General features: G+C 41.3%; 1 protein-coding gene across 2 annotated transcripts in view; it reads right to left on the reverse strand.

Moving 5' to 3' along the window:
- Positions 1 to 10,597: 10,597 nt before the first annotated feature.
- Positions 10,598 to 23,841, reverse strand: part of CRYL1 (crystallin lambda 1) — a 140,353-nt gene continuing 127,109 nt past the window's right edge. For both annotated transcript variants that reach the window (XM_036455515.2, XM_036455514.2), the window contains 3 exons: positions 21,527 to 21,632; positions 14,554 to 14,660; positions 10,598 to 11,397 (listed from right to left, as the gene is read on the reverse strand). In XM_036455515.2, coding sequence (XP_036311408.2) covers positions 11,284 to 11,397; positions 14,554 to 14,660; positions 21,527 to 21,632 — 327 coding nt within the window. In that variant the 3' untranslated portion in view covers positions 10,598 to 11,283. The remainder of the gene's footprint in view (positions 11,398 to 14,553; positions 14,661 to 21,526; positions 21,633 to 23,841) is intronic.

Here is a 23,841-nt window from a genome sequence, read left to right on the forward strand (position 1 = left end):
CAGAGGGTTGCCAGAGGAGAATAAAGGAAATAAGAAATTGAAAACCTATTTGAAGAAATAATGACAGAAAACTTCCCCTACTTGGTGAAAGAAATAGGCTTACAAGTCCAGGAAGTGCAGAGAGTCCCAAACAAGATGAATCCAAAGACGCTCATACGAAGACACATCATAATTAAAGTGCCAAAGGTTGAAGACAAAGAGAGAATCTCAAAAACAGCAAGAGAAAAGCAGTTAGTTACCTATAAGAAAGTGCCCATACAACTGTCAGCTGATTTCTCAGCAGAAATTTTGCAGGCCAGAAGGGAGTAGCAAGAAATATTCAAAGTGATTAATAGCATGGTTTCTCTTCAGATCGCATAAATCTTCGCCTTTTACAAAGTTTTCATTTAGAATTGAAGGTCAGATAAAGAGCTTCATAGACAAGAAAAGCTTAAGGAGATGATCACCACAAAACCAGTATTACATGAAATGTTGAAGGGTATTCTTGAAGAGAAAGAGAGAGAGAGAGAGAGAGAGAGAGAGAGAGAGAGAGAGAGAGGAGAGAGAGAGAGAGAGAGGAGAAGGAGGGAGGGAGGGAGGGAGGGAGGGAGGGAGGGAGGGAGGGGAAAAAAGAACAATCTGCCCAAGCCAGTTAAGTTTAGTGGATAGAGTGTAGGCCCATGGACTGAAGGGTCCTGGGTTTGATTCTGGTCAAGGGCATATACATTGGTTGCAGGCTCAATCCCCTGTCTTGGTCGGGGATTGTGGGAGGCAGCCAATGAATGTGCCTCTCACATTGACATTTCTCTATCTCTCCTCCTCCCTTCTATTCTCTCCAAAACAACTACAGTAACAATAAAGTGGAAATAAATACATATCTGTCAACAATTGAATCTAAAAATAAAAATACCTGAACAAGAAATCTAATGAATAAAATAGAACCAGAGGCATAGAAACATGGAACAGACTGACCAATCTCAGAGGGAAGGGGGAATGATGAGAAAAGATTAACCAAAGAACATGTGCATATCTGCATAACACAGACAATAGGGTAGTGAAGGCTGGGGAGGAGTCCAGGGGCAGGATAGGAAAGCTCTATGGGGGACATCTGTAATACTCTCAAAAATAAAGATTAAAAAAAAAAAGAAACTTTACATTTTTGATTCTATGACAAATAATACATTTTCTGTTTAACTTTCCATTTGTGGTTGTATGTGTAAGTACAATTTATTTTTTACAAATCTTCATTGTTGAAAGTATTACATATGTCTCCCTTTCCCCCATACTTTTCCCACAGAGGCTGCACCAGTCTTCATTCCCACCAGCAGTACTAGGGTTGCCTTTTCTCCACATCTTCACCTGCACTTGCCATTTGTTGATTTGTTGATGAAAGTCATTCTGACAGGTGTGAGGTGGTACCTCATTGCCATTTTGATATGCATCTCTCGGATAATTAGTGACTTCGAGAATTTTTTTCTTATGCCTTTTGGGCTTCTGTATGTCCACTTTGGAGAACTGTCCATTTAGGTATAATACTTCGCCCATTTTTTAATTGGATTGTTTATCTTCCTTGTGTTAAGTGGTATGAGTTCCCTATACATTTGGAGGTTGACCCTTTATCGAATGTATCATTGGCAAACATGTTCTCCTATACAGTGGCTCTCTTTTGGTCAATGGTTTCTTTTGCTGTGCAGAAGCTATTTATTTTGATGTAGTCTCATTTGTTTATTTTCTCTCTAGTTTCCATTACCCTAGGAGCAGAATCAGTGAAGAAATTGCTTTGACATATCTCTGAGATCTTGCTGCTGTTGATTCCTCTAGTATTTATATGGTTTCCCATCTTATGTATAGGTCCTTTATCCATTTTGAGTTTATTTTTGTATATGGTGTAAGTTGGTGGTCTAGTTTCTTTCTCTCCTTCAACTTCTCCTTCTCCTCCTACTCCTACTCCTCCTTTTGCATGTATCTGTTCAATTTTCCCAGCACCATTTATTGAAGAGATTGTCTTAACTCCATGTGTACTCCCGTCTCCTTTGTCAAATATTAATTGAGCATAATGGCTTGGATCGTTTCTGGTTTCTCTGTTCTATTGATCGGCAACTAAGTAATTGCGTATTTTTAAAGACAATTAAAGACAATTTTTTTCATGGAACTAAATAACTTTATTCTGTAATGTATTGCCCATTTTGATCAATGACCTTTTGCCATCTTTCAGGCAGCATCATAATCCCACATTCAAAAAACTTCTGGTTTTTATTAGCAAAAAACTGAATCAGGTACGATTTGACATCATCATCATTATTGAAATTTTTACCATTCAAGGAGTTTTGTAAAGATCGAAACAAAAAGTAATCAGATGGTGCAAGGTCAGGACTATATGGTGGATGTGGCAAAACATCCCAACCAAGCTCCATTAATTTTTGCCGAGTGACCAAAGATGTGTGTGGCCTTGCATTGTCATGATGGAATACAACACCTTTTCGATTTGTCAATTCGGGCCGCTTTTCTTCAACTGCATTGTTTAATTTCGTTAGTTGTTCAATGTAGACATCAGAATTGATCGTTCGGTTGGGTGGTAAGAGTTCAAAGTAGACAATTCCTTTGTAATCCCACCAAACTGATAACAAAACCTTCTTTTGATGAATATCAGCTTTTGATGTTGTTTGAGTTGGTTCACCTGGCCTGCTCCACGATCTTTTCCACTTGATATTGTTGTAAACAACCCATTTTTCATCACCAGTTATCAGTCGTTTTAAAAATGGATCATTTTCATTACGTTTCTTTAGCAAATCGCAGCTGCTAATGCGTTGCGTTAACTGTGATTCTTTCAGTTCGTGAGGAACCCATGTATCGAGTTTTTGAACATAGCCAAGTTGTTTTAAGTGATTTTCAATGCATGTATGTGATACATGAAGCTTCTCTGCAATCTCACAGTGTTGTACTGTGACAGTCCGAATTGATTATTGCTTTGATTAGGGCGTCATCAACTTCAACTGGACGACCAGAGCGTTTTTCATCTTTGAGTGAAAAATCACCAGAACGAAATTTGGCAAACCAATTTTGACACTGCCGTTCTTTTAAGGCTTCGTCACCATAAACAGCACATAACTTTTTATGAGCTTGCGATGCGTTTTTCCCTTTGCGGAAATAAAAAAGCAAAATATGACGAAAATGTTCCTTTTGATTTTCCATTTTTCAACGAACGCCAAACGAAAACTACAAAACAGATCAAAAAACTTTTTTTACTGATTAACAGCTGAATAGCCAACTATCAAATAACAAAATGTGTTTTACATTTGTACTACGTCTGCAAACCTAAAAATTCAACTGAAGCCATATATGTGTGAAGACCGCAATTACTTAGTTGCCGACCCCTATATGCCTGTTCTTGGGACAGAACCAGGCTGTTTGAGTACAGTGGCTTTGTAGTGTAACTTGAACTCTGGTATTGTGATGCCTCCAAATTTGTTCTTCTTTCTCAAGATTGCTGGGGTTATTCGGGGTCTTTTTTGATTCCATATAAATTTTTGGAATATTTGTTCTAGGTCTGTGAAATATGCTATTGGTATTTTAATAGGGATTGCATTGAATGTATTGATTGCTTTTGGTAGTACGACCATTTTAATGATGTTGATTCTACCAATACATGAACACTGTATATTCTTCCACTTGTGTATAACTTCCTCTATTTCTTTTTTCAATGTCCTGTACTTTTCGAAGTAAGGTCTTTTACCTCCTTGGTTAAGTTTATTCCTAAGTATCTTAATATTTTGTTGTAATGGTACATGGAATTTTTTTATTTTATTTTTTAGTTTCTCTTTCTGAGAGTTCATTATTGGTGTATAAAAATGCCATGTATTTCTGGATGTTAATTTTATATCTTGCTATGTTGTCAAATTCATTTATTAAACCTAGTTTTTTGGTGGAGTGTTTAGGGTTTTCTATGTACAATATGTCATTTGCAAACAATGACAGTATTACTTTCTCCTTTCCAATTTGGATGCCTTTTATATCTTCTTTTTGTATGATTGCTATGGCTAAAACTTCCAAAACTATTTTGAATGCCAGTGATGAAAGTGGGCATCCCTGTCTTATTCCTATTTTTAGTGGAAATGGTTTTACTTTTTACTCTTTGAATATGTTGGCTACAGATTTGTAAGATAAGGCTTTTATTATGTTGATGTATTTTCTCTCTATTCCCACCTTGCTGTAATACTGAGAGTTTTATCAAATTGCTGAGAGCTTTTATCAAAAATGGGTGTTCGATTTTGTTGAATGCTTTTTTTGCATCAATTGATATGATCATGTGGTTTTTATCTTTAAGTTTGTTTATGCAATGTATCACATTTCTTGATTTGCAGATCTTGTAGCAGCTTTGTGTCCCTGGAATAAATCTCACTTGGTCATGGTGTATGATCTTTTTAATGTATTACTGGATCCGATTTGCTAGAATTTGGTGGGGATTTTAGCATCTACTTTCATCAGAGATGCCATGTTTCCCCGAAAATAAGACATCCTCCGTATATAAGACGTACTTACAGATTTCCTTCTGAGTGAAATATAAGGCATCCCCCGAAAATAAGGCCCCCTCCCCCTTAGACTCTGTCTCAGAATGCTATTGCTAAACAGGAGAGATTTGGTCCAATGATTCTGAAAGAAATGGAGTCACAAGAAATTCACCAGGAAATTCAGGAATTGGATTGTTATGATGATGTTCCAGAAGATGATGACATGATTATCATTGAATAAATGAATTCTTGATACTGTAGGATTCACAGTTTGTCTGGTTTGTGTTGACAACTACTGTACTACTGTACCATATACAGACAATAAATTTCCTTTATTTTCATTTAACAATAAATGTGTACCATATTCTTCTTCATGGAAAAATAAGACATCCCTGAAAATAAGACCTAGTGTATCTTTGGGAGCAAAAATTAATATAAGACACTGTCTTATTTTCGGGGAAGCAGGGTATTGGTTTGTAATTCTCTTTCTTTGTGTGTCTTTATCTGGTTTTGTAATTAGGGTAATGCTGGTTTCATACAAAGAGTTTGGAAGTGTTCCTTCCTTTTGAATTTTTTTGGAAATGTCTGAGGAGGGTAGGTGTTTATTCTTCTTTTAATGTTTGGTAAAATTTCCCTGTGAAGCCATCCAAACTAAGGCTTTTGCTTATTGGAATTATTGTTACTGCTTCTATTTCATCAGTAGTTATTAGTCTCTTCAGGTTTTCTGATTCTTCCTGACTGAATTTTGGAAGATTGCATCTTTCCAGGAATATTTCCATTTGGTCAAGTTTGTCCAATTTGTTGGAATAGAGTTGTTCATAGTATTTTTTTAATGGTCCTTTGTGTTTTTGTGAGGTCAGTTGTTACTTCACCTATTTCACGTCTGATTTTGTTTATTTGGGTCCTCTCTTTTTGTTTCTTGGAGAGTCTGGCAAGATGTTCATCAAGTTTATCCGTGCAAATAAATATCTCTTGGTTTTTTGTACTGGTTCTTTTTTTTTTTTTTTTTTTTTTTTTTTTTGTCTCTATGTAATTTTTTTTCCTGCTCTCATCTTTATTATTTCCTTCTATCTACTTCCTCTGGGCTTTTCTTGTTGCTCTCTTTTTAATTCTTTAAGTTATAGAGTTAGATAACTTGTTACAAGTTTTTCCTATTTTTGAGGTAAACTTCCCTCTCAGGATTGCTTTGGATCTCTTGTAGACAGTGTGTACACAAGGGTACTGTTTTCTTATCCATTCAGCCACCCTATGTCTTTTGATTGGAGTATTTAACCCATTTACATTTAAGGTTATTATTTGTACTTGTTTGTTGCCATTTTTATTCTTTATGCCTGTGTTCCTTTTTCCTTTCTTATTTCTTCTTAAAACAGCCCCTTTAGCATTTATTGCATTTTCGTCTTGGTGGTAATAAAGTCCCTTAGCCTTTTTTGTGTGTATGTCCTTGAAGCTTCTGATTTCACCTTCAATTTTGAATGATAGCTTTGCTGGTTAGAGTATTCTTGGATCCAGTCCCTTGCTTTGAATCACTTTGTGTACTTCAGTCCATTCCCTTCTGGCCTGGTGTGTTTCTGTCAAAAAATAATTTGATAGTCTGATTGGAGATCTCTTGTAGGTAACTTTCTATCTCTCTCTTGCAGACTTTAAGATTCTTTCTTTAATGTCTGCTAATTTAATTATGATGTGCATTGGTGTTAGTCTTTTTGTGTTTATCTTGTTTGAGACTCTCTGTGCTTCTTGAACTTATATGACTTTTGTCTTCCTCAAGTCAGGGACATTTTCTCTCATTATTTCTTTAAACAGGTTTTTTATTCTTGCTCAGCTTCCTCTCCTTCTGGTACCACTATTATGCATGTTTTGTTCCATTTTATGTTGTCCCAAAGTTCCCTTTGACTCTTCTCCTGCTTTTTAATTTTTTTTCTGTCGATGCCTTGCTTGGGTATTTTTCTAATTTGTCTTCTAACTTGCTGATTCTGTCCTCAGCTTTTTCTAGTCTACTGGTGAAACATTTTATTGTATTCTTTATTGCAGCTATGTCATTCTTCATTTCCTCTTGATTCTTATGTTGGTGAATTTCTCATTCAGCTCCTTATAATTCTAGTTGATTTGTCATCCAGATATTAGAGCATCCTTATATCTATTACTCTAAATTCTTTCTCTGACAAATTATTTGCCTCCATTTCATTTCATTCTTTTTCTGGTGAGTCCTCACTTTCTTTCCTTTGGGGATTGTTCTTTGTCTCCCCATTTTTGCTGTAATGTTTTAATTGTTTCTATATCTTAGATAAAATTTCTCTGCTATTCAGATTTTTTGGGAGGTGATGCTATATAGTAGGTGTTACATGGGACACAGGGGTACAGTCGCTTAGATCTCCTGAGCCAGGTGTTATAGGAAAGCCCCCTACTTGAGTTATTTAGGTTCTTCTGATGTAATTGGTCTTGAATATTATTGTTCCATTCATGAATAGTCTCTTCACAGGTTGTCTGACTATGTGGCTCATCCTGACCTCATTGTGCAACTGTTGTGGATGTGCTTGGGGTCCAGTTCTTGTGGCAAGTGTTGCCTGAGGTCTTACTGGCATTCAACTCACTGGGATGTCTTTGAACCAGTGCCAACCCCATCCTTGACATCTTTCTGTGATTTCCACAGAAACAATATACAATCTGTTCTTTTGGAGGCTGGCACTAAGGAGTGAAGGAGCACTAAGAGGCTAAGCTGAAGCATGCAGAGAGGGAAACCAGGGGTCCTGTACATACAGATGTGGACTGGGGCTTTGGGGAAAAGAAACTTGGAAGCACAGACCAATGTGAGAGAAACTGTGTGTGCCTCAAACAGAGGCTGGAGATAGATAGCTTTGAAGTTCTGAGAAAAGGACACAGAAATCAGTCGGGGCAACATTCAACTGGGCTTGGTCCTTCTCGCAGCCTCAGTGAAGTCCTGCAGCCCCTAAAGGATGGAATTATATAGGAAATTTGGTAATGTAATGCAGTATGGTGTCTTGGATGGGATTCTGTGACAGAAAAAGGACATTAATGGGAAAACTGGTACATGACCCGACACAGTTGCTAAACTTATCAAAGCAAGCAGACCCCGGGATGACAAACGGAAGAGCAGAAGGGCCTCCTTTGTCTTGCAACTTATCTCCAAGACTGGATTGTATGGGGTCTGTGGGAAGTCACACTCACATACCCACCCCTTTCTTTAGCTCCCCGTTGGACCCTTTCCCCACTCTACCCAGCAATTTCCATAACTGTCCTCCCGCCCAGAGCCACAAGTATGCTTCTGCTGTTCTCATTTGGAAAGACCAATTTTTTCATCCCATAGATGAAAATCAAATCACGCTCTCTGGCATTCTCTCACCCCATTCCTTTCAGTAACTGCCACATTAACATTGTGATGGCTGCAAGCAAAACTGAGAAGCACTTCAACTGATGTATCTCAGAACAGATCTGATACCTACTCAAAAATACTTTACAGCAAAAGTGAGGAAACAAAACTTAAACATATAAATGAATGTCTTCTCCGCCCACGCCACCACAGGGAACACCAGGATGTGTCTACCTCCCTCTCCTACTGGCCTGAGCATTGGACCAGATAGCCTCGTTTGGCCACTCCTTCTGGACCCCCAAGTGGCTCATCAATGAGGTCAAACCATCAGGTCAAGTCTGTGTGATACCCGCCAATACCCCATGTCTCCTGGCTAGTTCATCTGCATATCAGTGATCCCAAACCTGGGTCCAGGGACTGTGGGTAGCCTTCATGTGCTCTTCTGAGCATAGTACAGAGACTTTGAGAAGACAAGTATGTGGAAGGAAAAGGAGCAGGAACCAGAAGTTATTGGGAAAAGCAAGGGTTGCCTGTGGCCCAAACAACCCCTCAACAGGTCACAGACGGAAGGACTGCATCAGAGTTTAAGGAGAATCTACAGCTTAATCAGATGAATCCTTTCAGGGCTGACAATCTCCTTTGTGACTTGCCACATTATCCTCTCTGGGAAGTTTACTATCTGGGACATTCACATTTTCAGCCCTCCTCTTAACGTCCTCATCTTGTAACCATAGAATCTTCAGTTGCTGTAGCTGACACTCTAGGCTCCCATGTAACTATCCTAGGTCACCTGAGGACTCAATCCTACCTCCGGGATGATTTCCACACTCACTTACCAGCCCCCATGTGGACCACAACTGGCTCTGCTTCCAGATCAGTCCCTTACATTGTCAGAAGGAACTTTTTGAAATCCTGATGACCACTCCACTCATAACCTAGACCATTTAGGCTCTCCATTGCTTTACATAAGGTCTACTAATATGGCCCCCAGGGGTCTTCACCACTATCTGGGTCTGGCCTCATTCCAGCCTCCCTTTTTTAGGCCTCAGGGAACCACTTCCCTTTTCCAAGGTGCCCAGAACTCTTTCCTGCTCTGCTCCCTCAGCCAGGGAGGCTGTCTTACTTAGACCCAACTCAAAGGTTGCCACTGGGGCCTTCCAGGGCACACCCAGGGGCAGGCAGTTGTGATCTCCTGTGTACTCGTATATGACCCTCTGGAGCACTGTCCTATTTTACTGTAACATTGGTTTTCTTACAGTAAACTTCTGAAAGGCAATGTCCATGTGTGAGATGCCTAGTACATCACAGCTGCTCAGTGGATGTTATTGCATAAATAAATGTGTGTGTGTGTGTGTGTGTGTGTGTGTGTGTGTGTGAGGGGGGATGGGTGAAAAGGAGAAGAAATTAAGAAATACAAGTTTCCAATTATAAAAATAGTTACAGGGATGTAAAATACAGCAGAGGGAATATAGTCAATAATATTGTAATAACTATGTATAATGTCAGGTGGGTACTAGAATTACCAGGAGGACTGCTTTAAAAGTTATATAAATGTCTAAAAACTAAGTTGCACACCTGAAATTAATAATATTGCATGTCAGCTATAATTAATTTTAAACGAATAAAATAAAATTAAGTAAATGCATGTGATGGGTGAGTGATATGTACACTTAGCTGGAAGTATCACTTCGACATGGTTCCCAATTGGGGACGCTGGTTCCAGCACCATCACAACCTTGGCTCCAAGGAACACATCTCCTATTGGATGAAGCTGGGAAGCTGGTCATCGAAAGATAAAGGATCATTCGGGCTGGGAGCTGTCAGGGGCCCCACAGAGGCATCCAGTGATCAAAGATATTGTGACGTGCTGGCCCTACGGGGTGGAGGGATTTTTGTGCTCTATTTCCCAGAGTATTTGGAGAGCTAGTGCTATGAATAGACTCCAAGTCAATGAAGATAATGAGACGTTGAGTGAAGTTAAACAGGTATCTTTACTATAGAACTTGGAATCCTTAATTTTTTACAGATGTGAGTGTCCAAGGGCAGGTAGTCCATGGAGTTTCCCAAATACAGATAACTACAGAGCCACAGGGCACTGTGGAACATATTTTGGAAATACTGGTCCAAATAGGTGAATTTTTACTGAATAAAAGACAAAGAAGTCAGAATGAAATTTTGCCTCTTATTCATCACGGTCACGCTAAAACATGTCAATCACAGGGTCAAACACTGTCTTTCTCAGAAAGAAGAAAAGATGCCTGTATGGAATTAAAAAAAATTACTATTCAGAACTAGAGGCCTGGTGCACGAAATTCATGCATTGGGGTTGGGGGTGGGTACCTCAGCTGTCCTTCACTCTCTCCAATCTGGGACCTCTCGAAGGATGTCCAACTACCTCTCTAAATCTGGGCTCCTAACCACTCTCCTGCCTGCCTCATCACCCCTGGCCACTTTTGCCTGCCTGCCTGATTGCCCCTAACTGCTCCCCTGCTGGCCTGATCATCCCTAACTGCCTCTGCCTCACCCCTCACCCAGAACCCGGGCTTCTCTCCCTTTGGCTGGCCATAGGCACCCAGGATCCAGGCCAGCTTCACTTGGTTCAGCCTCAGCCTCAGGGGACCATGGGCGGGCGGCTTGTCCCTCTTCTGGGCCACAGCCTGGCTGGTCCCCATTCCTCTCTTGTGAGCTCATTTGTGCCTGGCTGGTCCCCATTTCTTTCTCCCCAGTGTTGAGTGTCTGAGCAGTTATGGAGTGATGGAGTGAGGACATGAGGGCATGACAACCATTTGCATATTAGCTCTTTATTATATAGGATAAGCATTGGCAAATGAAGGTAGTTAGTTGTCTCAAAAATGAAGGGCCACAGAGTACTCAGAAAGAGATTAAAAATAATTATAAAAAATTTTGCTACAGATTAAAATGATTTGAAACTACAGTCATTGGCTATAAAATGTAGGATGCATAATCACACTTACTAGTAAAACTAAAAAGTGAAAATCTTGAGATGACTGGCTTGCCCAGATGGCAAGAAATCAATAGCCCTCAGAACCCAACTGCTGCTTTGACACCCACGTTGTAAATGACTAGATTACTGTTAACAGAGATCAAGCTCAAGACTTGCATGCTAAGTATGGTACTTCTGTAGCTGCTACTGTTTCAAGAGATATGATTAAGTCCTTATAATTCCACCGACTAGGACTGTCAGTGAGGGAGTGACAGCATTACAAAAAACGTCCCGGGCCCTGGCCAGTGTGGCTCTGTTTGCTGGGCATCATCTCATGCACCAAACAGTTGCTGGTTCAATTCCCGGTCAGGGAAGATGCCTGAGGTGTGGGCTTGATCTCCAGTAGGGGATGTGCAGGAGGCAGCTGATTGATGTTTTGATCTCACATAGATGTTTCTCTTTCTATCTCCCTCTCCCTTCCTCTCTTTCTAAAAATCAATTTTAAAATCTTAAAAACAGAAAACCCTTCACTGGGAGGGCATCTGACTTTTCAGTTTGGCAATGCTCATGAGGCATTGGTCCCGCCACTGCCTTCTGGCAGCCAAGTGCTCAGGATCATCTGGGACTTTCACACACATGGCCTGGAAACAAAGAAGAGAAAAGATAAGAAAAAGAAAAAGAAAGAAAAAAATGAATGGAATTACATCAAACTTAAAAGTTTTTATACATCAAAAGCAACTATCAATAGAACAAAAAGACAACCTATCATGTTTCCCCAAAAATAAAACATCCTCCAACAATAAGACCTACTTACAGGTTTCCTTCTGAGTGAAATATAAGGCATTCCCCCGAAAATAAGGCCCCCCCCTAGGCTCTGTCTCAGAATGCTATTGCTAAACATGAGAGATTTGGTCCACTGATTCTGAAAGAAATGGAGTCACAAGAAATTCACCAGGAAATTCAGGAATTGGATTGTTATGATGATGTTCCAGAAGATGATGACATGATTGTCGTTGAATAAATGAGTAAATTCTTAATACTGTAGGATTTACAGTTTGTCTGGTTTGTGTTGACAACTACCGTACTACCGTACCGTATACAGGTCAGAAATTTCCTTTATTTTCATTTAACAATAAATGTGTACAGTATTCTTCTTCATGGAAAAATAAGACATCCCCTGAAAATAAGACCTAGTGCATCTTTGGGAGCAAAAATTAATATAAGACACTGTTTTATTTTTGGGGAAACAGGGTACTATATTCGCCAGTGAAACATCTAATAAGGAGTCAATATCCAAAATATATAAAGAACTCATACAACATAACACCAAAAAAAAAAAAAATCGAATTAAAATATGGGCAGAGGACCTGAATAGACATTTCTCCAGCGAAGACATACAGATAACCAATAGACATATGAAAAGCTGCTCAACATCACTAATCCTTAGTGAAATGCAAATTAAAACCACACCTGTCAGAATGCCTATCATTAATAAATCAACAAACATGTGTTGGCAAGGATGTGGAGAAAAAGGAACCCTGATGCACTATTGGTGGCACTGCAAACTGGTGCAGTCACTATGAAAATCAGTACAGAGGTTCCTCAAAAAATTAAAAATTGAACTACCATATAACCCAGCAATTCCACTTCTGGGTATTTATCTGAAGAAATCAAAGCACTAATTAAAAAAAAATTCTTATGTCTATTGAAATATTATTAAAACAGTCAAGTAAGGAAGCAACCTAAGTGCCCATCAATAGACAAATGGGTAAAGAAGAGATGGTACATATGTATACAATAGAATACTACTCGACCATAACAAAGAATGAAATCTTACACATTTGAGACAATGTGGATGGATTTAGAGGTTATTATGCTAAATGAAATAAATCAGACAGAGAAAGACAAATACCATATGATTTCAATTACTAGTACATATGGAATCTAAAAAACAAAATAATAATAAGAAAAAAACAAACACAAAAACCCAAACTCACAGATACAGAGAACAAACTAATGGTTGCCAGATGGTAGGGGGACTTGGGAGGATGGGTGAAAATCATTAAGGGATAAGAAGTTCATGCCTGGCCCTAACCGGTTTGGCTCAGTGGTAGAGCATCAGCTTGTGGACTCAAGGGTCCCATGTTCGATTCCGGTTAAGGGCATGTACCTTAGTTGCGGGCACATCCCCAGTAGGGGGTGTACAGGAGGCAGCTGATTGATATTTCTCTCTCATCGATGTTTCTAACTCTCTCTCCATCTCCCTTTCTCTTTCTCTCTGTAAAAAAATCAATAAAATATATATTTTTTAAAAGAAGTTCATGCCTGGCCCAGCTGGCATGGTTCAATGGTTGAATGATGACCTATGAACTAGAGGTCACAGTTCAGTTCCCTGTCAGGGCACATACTCAGGTTGTGGGCTCAGTCCCCAGTGGGGGATGCAGGAGGCAGCCAATCAATGATTCTCTCTCATCATTTATGCTTCAATCTCTCTCTCCCTCTCCCTTCCTTTTCTGAAATTAATAAAAATATGCTTTTAAAAAAAAGAAGCACATGCCCTGGCCAGTTGAAGTGTTATTCCATACACCATAAGATCTCAGGTTCAATTCCCAGCCAGGGCACATACCTAGGTTTTTGGGTATAAGAGGTACAAAATTAATCAATGTTTCTCTAACACTGTTTCTCTCTCCCTCTCTCTTTCTCCCTCCCTGTTCCTCTCACAGTAAAATCTGTAAATATCTGCCTGGGTATGATTTTTTTTTTAAAGTACAAATTGGCAGTTATAAAATAGTCACAAAGATGTGAGGTACAGCATAGGGGATATAGTCAATGGTAGAATAACTGTGTATAGTGTCAGGTGGCTAAAGGGGATCACTTTGTAAATTATATGTCTAACCCCAGTGGTTCTCAACCTTTTTCTGGCCAAGCCCAACTTAAGCATCTCTAAAATTCTGATGCCCGCTCTGTGACATATAATTCTCATTATTAAAAAAGTGAACATATATTCACGGGAAGGAAGACAAAGGCCATTAACTTGGCCTAAACAAGCTTCCAAAGAACATGGCATCCATTAAAGAGAAAAATAAAAGAATGAAAGGACAGTTGAAATACTGAGGAAGAAATCACTAAGAAATTGTTAAAATAATAATAATATGAAGTGATATGAAAAAATAGCAAGTAAAGTTCCAAAACATGTAATAGAGAACTGAAATGCATAAATATGTCACAATATACATTTGTATATTGTATATGAGGTCCTTAGAACCATAAGAAATGAAAAAAACTCACTGTTAGTAACTCATTCTTGAATTTCTCTTGTTAAAAATCAAATTGCCCCCCTGTGGGGCAGTGCCCCACGTTGGGAACCACTGGTCTAACCACTATGTTTTATACCTAAAACTAATATAAAATAATACTGAAATCAACTGTAAATGAACAAAATTTTTAAATAAAAAAAGAACAAAAATGCATGAAGAGGAGGTAATTTACCAGGAGCATAATTGTTGGTCCTACTGTGCAAACAGAATTTGCTCTCAAGGACGAAGGGAGCTGAGTAAATGCTCCATGAGCATGAGTTTCCTGAACCCAGAGACTCCAGCTCCTTAGAGTTAAGTCACAGTGACCTCCAAGTTCATTGGCCACACTGCTCTGAAGGTCTCCAAGGACCGTGAGACAGAAGTTAGAGATGAGGGACTGTGAAAACCAGAAACAAAGATACTAACTGCACAATAGACATCCCTGTCCACAGAGCTCCCTCCGGCTCGGCCTGCACAACTCTCTGTAGTCAGTCCACGTACCTGGTGAATCTTCTCAACTGTAGCTCCAGAAAACTCTGGAATTGGTCCAAAGGTCTTGAGGACATGTTTCATGCTTTCGCCATATCTGTTACAGTAGCTTAATATGCCTGAAACCATATGAAAACAAGAATCCTCAAAATCAGAACATCAGAGAACTCCCAACTATTATAAGACATCAATTCAGAGAGTCTTGCCTTGGGTCAGATTAACTACATTCCTTTCATCTGTGAGTGAAGAAAAGGAGGAGGTGGTCGGTGCACCTGGTTAGCTGGCGCTGGGGACTAAGGGTCCTCACCAGAAGTCAGTCACTTGTCAAGCTTTCTCTCTGATCTCAGAATCCTGAAAAGCAAGGGGCCCCTGGGGCCTGCCATTCTACCTCCCTCAGTGTACTTCAGCCTGTGTTCCTGCATTGATTTATTGATTAACCTATTAAGTCCTATTTTCACAAAAAATGTTATAAGGTTACTTGTGTAAATGGCTTGAATGCATTTTCTAAGAACCACAGAGGTCACTTAAATCTATTTCCCATTTTAACTTGTTCCCTGACTTCTAGTTACTACTTGGTTGGGTGTCTACAAGGCAGCAGAGTCTTTAATGCAGGCTCAGAGTGTGGCCAGTGGATAACAGCCCTGTCACCCCGGCCCAGGGTACCTCTGTACCCCGGCTGCACTGCTCTCCAACTGCTTCCGCACTTCCTGGCCCTGGGGAACCCAACCACTTTCTCAGACGCTGAGATAAGGGTCCTGGAATTCTGATGCAGAAACCCATGAAGAAGAGGCTCGTCCGCATGGGAGAGAGGAAGAAGCACAGTAATTTAGAAGCAGTTTTGGGATGTATGTGGCTGAAACTAAGGTCTTCAGTAAGAGTCAGACTTGCACAGAGAGGAAAGCAGAGTCCAGCGGCCTCGCCTCCCAGCATGTTGAACTGGCCTGTTGGAACCCGTCTGTGCGGCATCCCTCCCCTTCACTGCCTGGGAGGCAGCAGGGCTTGGCCAGTGCAGGCGTGTGCAGGGGTCAAGTCCAATCTGAAGCCAGCCCTGGGTATGCATAGAAGAGACATCTCTGTGTCCTAGGCCCACTTGGGACATGGCTGAGCCACCGGCTGAGCCACCCACTGTGCCACCTTGGCCTACGTCCAACATCTTTCACAACCAGAAACACTCAGAGGTTGGGCAGTCAGGCTAAAAGATAATACAGAATTTAAAATGAATAACAGAATTTGCAAAGATTCCTGAGCTTGGTTCTTATCCACACACTGAAAAAGTTTTAATTAACCCTATATAATAAAATCCTAATTTGCTAAGTGTCGGGTCGTCCATTCAACCAATCAAAGCATAATATGCTAATGAATGCTAAGGCCACTCAACCACTCACTATGACCACCAGGGGGCTGAAGCTCTGACCGGTTGGTTAACTTGCTGCTGGGGTCTGGCTGATCCGGACTGAGCTAGATGGGCTGGACATGCCCTGGAGCCCTCCCGCAGTCCCTCCCCTGCTGGCCAACCTCCCATGTCCCATCCCAGCCCCAGTTGTGCACTGGTTGGATAACTCGGCCTGGCCTGTCCCTCTTGCAATCTGGGACCCCTCAAGGGATGTTGGAAGCTAGTTTTGGCCCAATCCCGCAGGCCAGGCTGAGGGATCCCACTGGTGCGTGAATTTGTGCACTGAGCCTCTAGTTTTCAATAAAAATCATCACCACAAGATACTCTTTAAGAGAGAGAGAGAGAGAAAGAGAGAGAGAGAGAGAGAGGGGGGGGGGAGGAACTTCTTTGGGGTTTAGTTTTGGTGGACCCACACTATTGTGAAAACCTGAATTCACTGAGTTTCAATTTTATTTGCCTCAAATAGATTTCCTTCTCCTTCAGTGTGCTAAAATTATATTAAAATAGCTCTTAGAAGAGAAATTGTTTTGAAGGATAAAATATTCAAATATAATAACTTTTCTGACATTAGCACCTACAATTAAGTGCTGGGCACTCCTTTTTAAAATAAGGGTTTCATTTTATTTAACACAAGTATAACCTGACAATTAAGGATTCCAGAAGACTTCCTAAAGCAGGGGTGGGAACATCCGGCCCTTGGGCAGTGTAAGGCCTATGAAATCATTTGGTCTGGCCTTGCCAAGGCATTAGGAATGTGTTGATTAAATGTTTGATCAAATATAGCAGGCTAATTTTTAAGTTATTAATTTTGTATGGCCTGAGAATGATGTTATAAATATCCAAATGGCCCCTAGCAGGAAAAAGGTTCCTCACCCCTACAAAGGTCCCAGCACTAGCTAGCTATCTTAGAGGACTCAGCATTTCCAGAACACAGAAGACCACCATTACATTTATTTCCTTTGGAAATTAAATCTTTTCTTCACTTTAGTGTTTATTTATTCAAACCAAAGGTGGTAAAATCTAGATACAAATACAGTTACTCCTTTGGGAGGAGGGAGGACAGGGCAGAGACATAAGAGTCAAATGAGCTGGAAAGATATTAAATGAGAAGAAAATGGGAGGACTGGCTGCAGCTGAGCTTCACCCACGTCAGGGAAACAGCAGCTCAGCAGCACCCTCCTGTGAACCAACTCTATCTCCCTGTCCTCCTTGAGTAGCAAAAAGCCAAGGATGCAATTCAAGAACTGTATTTCATCTCTGGATTACTTCACATTTTCTGAACAAGCATTCATCTTTCCATGTTCCTGTGAAGTTATCTGAATCTCCCAGGGGCTTCTGAGAACTCCTTTTCTCTGCCTTTTATAAAATTTGTGGCTTTAAAGGAGCATTTATTTATTTAAGACTAGAGGCCCGGTGCCTGAAATTCATGTGTGTGTGTGTATGTGTCAGTCCAGCCTGCACCCTCTCCAAACTGGAACCCCTCGAGGGATATCCAACTGCCTGTTTAAACTGGCAGTTGGGCATTCTTTTCACAACCACTCACCTGCCTCCCTGCTGGCTCCCAACCACTCACCTGCCTGCCTGCCTGACTGCCCCTAACTGCTTCTGCCTGCCAGCCTGATTGATGCCTAACTGCTCCCCTGCCAGCCCGATTGCCCCTAACTACCCTCCCGTGCCGGCCTGGTCACCCCCAAGTGTCCTCCCCTGCAGGCCTGATTGTCCCCAACTGCTCTCCCTTTCAGGCTTGGTCCCTCCCAACTGCCCTCCCCTGCTGGCCTGATCATCCACAAGTGCCCTCCCCTACTGGTCATCTTGTGTCCACATGGGGATGCCCATCTTGTGTGTTGGAGTGATGGTCAATTTGCATACTACCTCTTTATTATATAGGATAGAAAATACAGTAAAATTCTTTATAATACAATTAATAATTTACCCCCAACTTTTCTAAGAAACCAATATAAAACTTCAGTCTTACAAATATAAAACTCTCTCTATAGCATGTATTCAGGCTCATGAGGTGAGCAGCCCTGAGTCTGTGGAGACGGTTAGAGACCACACAGCCAGCATGTGCAGACCTCCACTTCATGGATACGGCACCTGACACCGCGGGACAGCTCTCCCACTAGCTCAAAGTACAAGTTTATGGTGACTTAGTGTCAAAATTATTTACAGTGTCCAGCAAATTCATTCCCTTACTCTTTGCAACATCTTCCCTTCCAATAGAGCAGTATGAATGGGAATGTTCCAGAGTACCAACTTCAATGGAAATGAAAAGAAAAAGCCACTTCACCTTCTATCCCACAGCCTGTCCCTCCTCAATATTCTACGGAGTGAGCCTCCCTATGTTTTCCCTACTATGCTTTCATGCCCTCTATTCCGGTCAACCAAGTACTTCCAACAGCGCTCAGAGAGCTTAGCTTTTTAGAAGACTTTGAACCTAATTTCTTAAGAAGTGGGAGAATGAATTGATTGTCATGAGTTTGGATTTAGCTTCTCTTGCTGTTTTTGGACTTGTTATTCCTTAGCTGTGAGCCCTGAAGATGAGACACAACCCAAGGTAATGGAGCAGTGGAGAGCCACCCCATTTGTCTGCATTTACAGAGCAGGCACCTGTCTGTGTGGCCTCTGTCACGGTGGAGGCAGCTGCTGGGACACGCCCTGGGTGTCCATTCTTGGAGAACCTAACTGCTACCCCACCAGAGAAGTGTGCTTTTCCCATAGCCTATTAACTCGCACTCACATGAATTTGCCTGCCTTTAAATCAGAGAAGACCAAACAGACCCCAAAGCCCAGGGACATTAATTCCCGCCTGAGTGAGACCTTACTGGAGCAGGTGGACAGAAACCTCCAGAAACAGCCCTATCAGCTCACCTGTTTCACTGCAAATGACAGCTCCACTCAAATGAACCAGAGGCATCTCAATTTAAGATAAGCAAACAAACAAGGACAAGCATCTAAATAAGGAAAATGTTGAGAGGTAAAATGGTGAACATTCATCTCAGCTGAAGGTGATGTCCAGGGGCTGCCAGGTTCCCAGGCACCAGAAGGCTGCCAGGTGCCTGAGGGACCAGCCTTTGCTGACCTGCCAGTCTAAAAGCTTAGCATGGAAATAAACCAAAGTCTTCAGAGTTCACAGCAAACATACCCTAATCTGTATGTGTTCTGTATCTCTCTCATGCACTTGTGAATCTTGGGGAGAATTTTTTTTAAAACTGGAAGAATAGGGAATTAAACAAAACTTTGTGTGAATATATCATTTATTATGGACTTCATGAGGCTGTTACTGTTGTTGCTCCATTTTACAGATGGGCATACTGAGGTGCACAGGGTTATTTAGCTTATAGGTCAACTAGAGATTCAGGCTGACTGGCTCCACAGACCAGATCTACTCTTCTGAGAGCTTGTCATTCATGCATGTCACTTTTTAAAAGTAGCCAAAGGCGAAGGAAGCCTATTTTTTCAGCTGTCATTTTTATAAGATTAAAAACAAATCATCAAATATTTTTACCCCTTCTAGATAAACTCTAGCTTTTAAGACTAATAACTAGCCTTAACCTGAGATACTGGCTTTATGAAGACAACATTAGGAAAAAGAACTCTCCCAATTCCAATCTTGATATATCCTGGGTGACACTGAGGAATCATAATAATTTCCACTGGTTCTGAGCCTGATCTTATAACTGTCCAACTCTGGTCCTTAGAATGCTCTGAAGTTGAAAACTACATCCGTCCACCATTATCATATTAAACCAATTAGGTTTTCTTATCAAATCTGCTTTGTGTGAAAAATTGTTATGGGCTCCGTCCTATCTGCCATGCTATTTGACTCCCGAGTTTCTGGTTTCATTGGCTTCAGTTTCTACTTGTTTGAGAGTCAAAGCAGTTCTCGGGTCTCTCCTATCAGTTTCTCCTGATACCTGAATTATCTTATTTTTCTCAAGAAAAAGAAAAACACAGTGGTCATCTGGTAATGTACATACATTTCAAATGTTTCGAAAAGTTCATCACATTTAAGGTTCTGGTTTACAAAAAAATTAAAAACTATGCAAGACTTTATTTTAATGATACTTCAAAACTCTGGTTTCACTTTAATAGAGCCTGTGTCTTTACATTACCCTCCTATGTTCAACTGTTATTCTACCACACAAGTAACATGCGGGTGCCAAGTGAGAGTCCCCCCTTTCTTCAGCTGCTCGCAGCTGGGTGTTAAGGAAGAACCAAGTCACTTACTGAACCACATTTTCATGACACCCTACCAACCCACCCAAGGACCCAGGTGTGCATCTGCTGTGTGCAGCACATCTGGTAAAACTGCTTGGGATTATCCACTGGAAATTGTATTTAATTAATTACTGTTGCAAAAATTAGTTGAAGTATGACCAAACCCTCGTGGAATTATAAAGTCTACGCAGATTCTCCAGAGGTCATCTGCTCCAACTTCCGACCTCACTGCAAGACTCCTGTCAACATTGGAAGATCCGCACAGGTGAGGACAGCCTTCCGCAGTGAGGCTCACTCACCCACAGCATGGCCTCTCCTTCCTCATCAGTTCCGCTTACTAGGAAGTTCTCCCTGCCATGTTCTGACCCCAAACCTGTCTTCCTGACATTTCCAGTCTTTTATTCTGGTTCCACCCCCACAAAAGTCATGGACAAATACACACACACACACACACACACACGATCAGCTTCAGTTTCTCGATATTTTTGTTAAATGTAGACCATGGATCTGAATAAAATATTCTTTTTCTTTTTCTGCATATGTTTTACAAGTTAATGATATAAATTTTAAAAATAACATACCATAATTATTGAAATTACAACATAGAAAAGGAAAAGGTAATAAAAGTTACTTACAATTTAAACTCCAAGAGACAGCCATCATTCTATTTAGTTGACATTTCCCCAGATTTTCTGATTCATTGTTTTTAATTTGGTGTAGGTTTTATTGTTTTTCAAATGATGTCTTATTTTTAAATGGCTTAAAATCTGGTAGACAGTTTCATTCTTGGAAGCTTCTCACTCATCTCAAGTGAGCTTGCTTTTAGAGTCACCAGTCATACCTACCTCTCCAAACCCTTTGAGGTGGTTTCCAGGATAACTAATGGCCTCGCCTGGCTACCAACCAAGCCCCTTTACCTGTAGATACCCCTCCCTCATGCCCCAGATTTTGGGAAGAAGCCTACAGATGAGCAAGTCACAATTGCAAACTGCTCATTTTAGGCAGAAAGTAAGTCCAACAGAGGTCCATGTGGTTATTTTCCTATTTTTTTTTTCCTTGCTTCTAAATAATTTCATTATCTTCCTCAGGAAAATACCACTTTATCTTCTGTCAGACTGGATGACATGCAACAAAATCTCCATAACATTGCTCACCTCTCCTTCCAGTCCTCACCCGAGTGCTGTTCTACACAGATCCCTGAGCTCCATGGGACACAGCGACGGCCCTACTCCTACCTGTGAATAAGCAGGGCTAGCCACTGTCTCCCTACATAATACCATTTCTATTCAGTTGTAAGAAAAGACAACCTTTGATTATTTACCAAACCCATGAAAACACTACACTGCAGAAAATTCCCGTCTGAGCCCCTACCTTCTGCATTGAGATGCATGGTCTCCAGGGGTCCGATGAATGCATACCGGAGGCCTAGGCCATGAGACATGACGAGGTCCAAGTCGTTCGGAGACACTATTCCTTCCTAAATGAGGAAAGAAGGTGGTTCGTGGGTGAGTCTCGGGAAAGACCATTCTCTTACCATCACTTTCATCCTAACTTGGGCAGGATCCCCAAATACTCTCCAAGCACTGTAAGTGTTTTCATAGAATTTTGCATGATGAAACTATAATGTCAGAACAGATCCTGAAAAGAGACTATTTGTGAAATGTCAAATACCAACTCACTTTTCCCACAGCTGTAATCAACCTTCTCCTGTACTACGCCCAATTCCACTGTCTTCTCTTTTCCACCCATAACCCATGTGTCACTTGCAGCTCTGTCAAATGGGGAGAGGATGAAAGGAAAGGGAAAAAGTAAAGAGGGTGCTGGTGGAAAAGGGCAAGAAGAATTTTCTACACGTTTGTTAAGAACTGGAGCCGTAATACTAGCCATCAAAAGAACTGTGAACTTGCTCTCCAGACTGTGCCTGCCTGCAAGCCTGGCCTTGTTTAGCTTTTAATGAGTTTGTAAAGAATGTTATTCTTTGATGAAATGCAGCTTAGAACAGGGTGTTTGTTTGCAAAGGTGGAGCCCTAGAATCTTTTGCAAATGTGAATTGCAAAGCAAGAGGCACTTCTTAGGCTTTTAGGTTGTATGTCAAATTGCCCAGCGGTGTGCCCTGATCTGTTCCTCACATCCTCTGGAAGGAGCAGGGATGCATCAGAAACATTTGTATCATCAGGCCATTCACTGACAGCTCAGTCTCCATCTGAAGATATTTTCACCTTGACCATTTCAGCTGTCAGGAAGACAGATGGAGGAGGCTGTCATGTGTTCCACAAATCTTCACTGGACAGAACAGAAGAATGACTCTGAAACCTTCAGCCCCTATCTCCTGGGTGTTTTCTTTCACAAATAAGAATACTGTGGGCACAGACACAGCTCCTGCCTGGCAGCAATGCCACACTGCCCCTGTAAGAGGCCACTCACGGTGCTGTAGTTCTGATACCTCTTCCACAGGCAACCCTCCGCTGGTGGTCCAGAGGAGGGAGGATGAAGGGCTTGGTGGCGGAAAAGTCAGTTCTGCCCCTACCTCCAGGGCACACCCACTCAAAGTGCCCATCCAGCTCCTGAGAACAGGTTCAGACATAACCCTCCCCCCCCCCCCCCCCCCACACACACACACACACACGGCCTGTTATTCTGGGTTACAGCGCAAAGCCTTTGCCTCTCCTTGAAGGGCTGCCAGCTGTCTGGTTGGAGAGGGCGTCTGGGGAGGGGCCGGTGTTTACCACAAGTTCAGCATGGCTCCAGGGCCAACAGGGAGGAGCCTCTGTCCTCCAGACTTTGGGGAGCCTGGGCCAGGAACTGCTGTCCCTCCTCCTCCAAACCAGGTGACTTCTCACGTCCCAGACTTCAAAGCCATCCAAGAGGTAGAAAGGGAGTTTGTACTTTTAACCTCTATGACCTGCAGCCCAGCTGCTGAGGGAGAAATACCAGTGGTCTCAGGTCTATGTAGGTGTCTGGACCTCCTGGGGGAGGGATGGGGGAAGCTGGAGCTGAAGAACCAAGAAGACAGAACCACCCACAAGGGGCAAGCGTGGTTTAGTGTGAGGAGAAACTTAGTTTGTGTGAACCATTCTCCATCTAGTTTTGTGTGTGAGAGAGATAAACAAAGACATGCCCAAAACATGACTACACTATACAGACAATAATTAATTACAAAGCAACCCCTCTAACCACCACCGGTGCCCACCTTCCCGATCATAGCCTTCTCAATAGCAAACACCTGACTTTTGTAATAACCATTTCTTTTAAAATTTGCCATCTTGCCAAAACCAGTTTGGCTCAGTGGATAGAGCGTCAGCCTGCAGATTAAAGAATCCCGGGTTCGATTCCGGTTAAGGGCATGTACCTTGGTTGCAGGCACATCCCCAGTAGGGGGTGTGCAAGAGGCAGCTGATCGATGACTCTCTCTCATCGATGTTTCTAATTCTTATCTCTCTCCTTTCTCTCTGTAAAAAATCAATATAAATATATTAAAAAAATAAATAAAATAAAATTTGCCATCTATGTTTACATTCATAAATAATAAAGTGTGCTTTTTATCTATTTTCATCTTCTTCAAAATAGATAAGACTGTGCATTCTTTTGTAATATCAATGTAAAAAACATTCAAATCTATAGAGAATTTTTGTGAGTTTATCTGAGCCAAACTGTCGACAATTGTCAGGAAGCAAAATTTCAATGGA

This window comes from Pipistrellus kuhlii, unplaced genomic scaffold (genome assembly GCF_014108245.1).
Source record: "Pipistrellus kuhlii isolate mPipKuh1 unplaced genomic scaffold, mPipKuh1.p scaffold_m20_p_3, whole genome shotgun sequence".
NCBI lineage: Eukaryota > Metazoa > Chordata > Mammalia > Chiroptera > Vespertilionidae > Pipistrellus > Pipistrellus kuhlii.